This window comes from Penaeus chinensis, chromosome 9, assembly GCF_019202785.1.
Source record: "Penaeus chinensis breed Huanghai No. 1 chromosome 9, ASM1920278v2, whole genome shotgun sequence".
Classification (NCBI taxonomy): Eukaryota; Metazoa; Arthropoda; class Malacostraca; order Decapoda; family Penaeidae; genus Penaeus; species Penaeus chinensis.
Window position 1 is genome coordinate 42,936,974 of NC_061827.1, and position 1,241 is coordinate 42,938,214.

At 32.5% G+C, this 1,241-nt stretch overlaps 1 protein-coding gene across 1 annotated transcript in view; it reads right to left on the bottom strand.

The window, feature by feature from the left end:
• The window catches only part of LOC125028794 (filamin-A-like), a 2,329-nt gene extending 1,815 nt beyond the window's left edge, over positions 1-514 (bottom strand). The window contains exon 1 of the mRNA XM_047618280.1: positions 456-514. Coding sequence (XP_047474236.1) covers positions 456-514 — 59 coding nt within the window. The remainder of the gene's footprint in view (positions 1-455) is intronic.
• Positions 515-1,241: the final 727 nt, after the last annotated feature.

Here is a 1,241-nt window from a genome sequence, read left to right on the forward strand (position 1 = left end):
TATATATATATATATATATATATATATATATATATATGTATATGTGTGTGTAGGTATATATGTATATAAATGTATTTACACATATATATACACATATTTATACTTATAAATAAATCAATAAATAAAGTCAGAGGTATTTATTTATTCATTTATATCTATATATAAGTATATATATTCATATGTGAATGTTCATCTGCATATACTTATATGTGCATATATATGTATATATATAAATATATATGTGTGGATGTATATATATATATATATATATTTATATATATATATATATATATATACATATGCATATATATATATTTATTTATCTATTTGTATATGTATATATTTATGTGAATATATACATATATATGTATACATGTATATATATATATATGTAGATCTAAATATATATGTGCATATGTATTTATATATACATACATAATTATATATATTCGCACACACTGTCGGACGGGCCTTGACGCAAGATGATTATGCTAAAAACCAAAAGTGTCTTCATGTCTGTCTAGTTTTGTATAATAAATACTTCTCTGATAAATGATAAATAACAACTAATATAGATAATGCTATAAATCTTTCGTTAGCTTTTTAATGCACAGAGGTATTTATATTTATTCTATGGAAATTACAGACAATAGTTTTTGTCTGCACCCTGGAGTACCCGATGAATTCGTCTGGGAAAGAACACTCTAGGTCTGGTTATCGCGGGCTCCCCTCAGCCCCCAGATTTTGCACCAAAGTGCTACGATTTGGCTCAGATAGCCAGGAGTACAGCCAGAAATGTACGCACACAAGGCCAGTTGAACTCCCCCTTAACAGGTCCCATGAAAGTCTCACGGTGTAGCTGTCGGTTGGACACATGGTCCTGCCAACTGTACCCCATGATCTGGTGTAGACTTGTTACAATAGGCATTAAGGCAAGACTCCAAGGCACTACATTGTGTCCAGGTTTTGCTTCCATAAACCAAAACTGGTAGTATCAAGGCCTTGAAGACACGTAGCTTGGTCATTTTGTATAGGTACTGATATCTCCAAATGCTTGATCGAATTCATGCCTCCTACTGCCAGACCAATCCTTCAACTGACTTCTTGGTTTGACAGCCCAGAGACATGGACTATGTTACTATGGTATGCAAAGCTCTCTGTGACTTCAAACATCCTCGCTGCAAGCATGTACCGATTTAACAGTTTCCTCTAACAGGCTCCTAAAGTCCTGAATCTTTGTC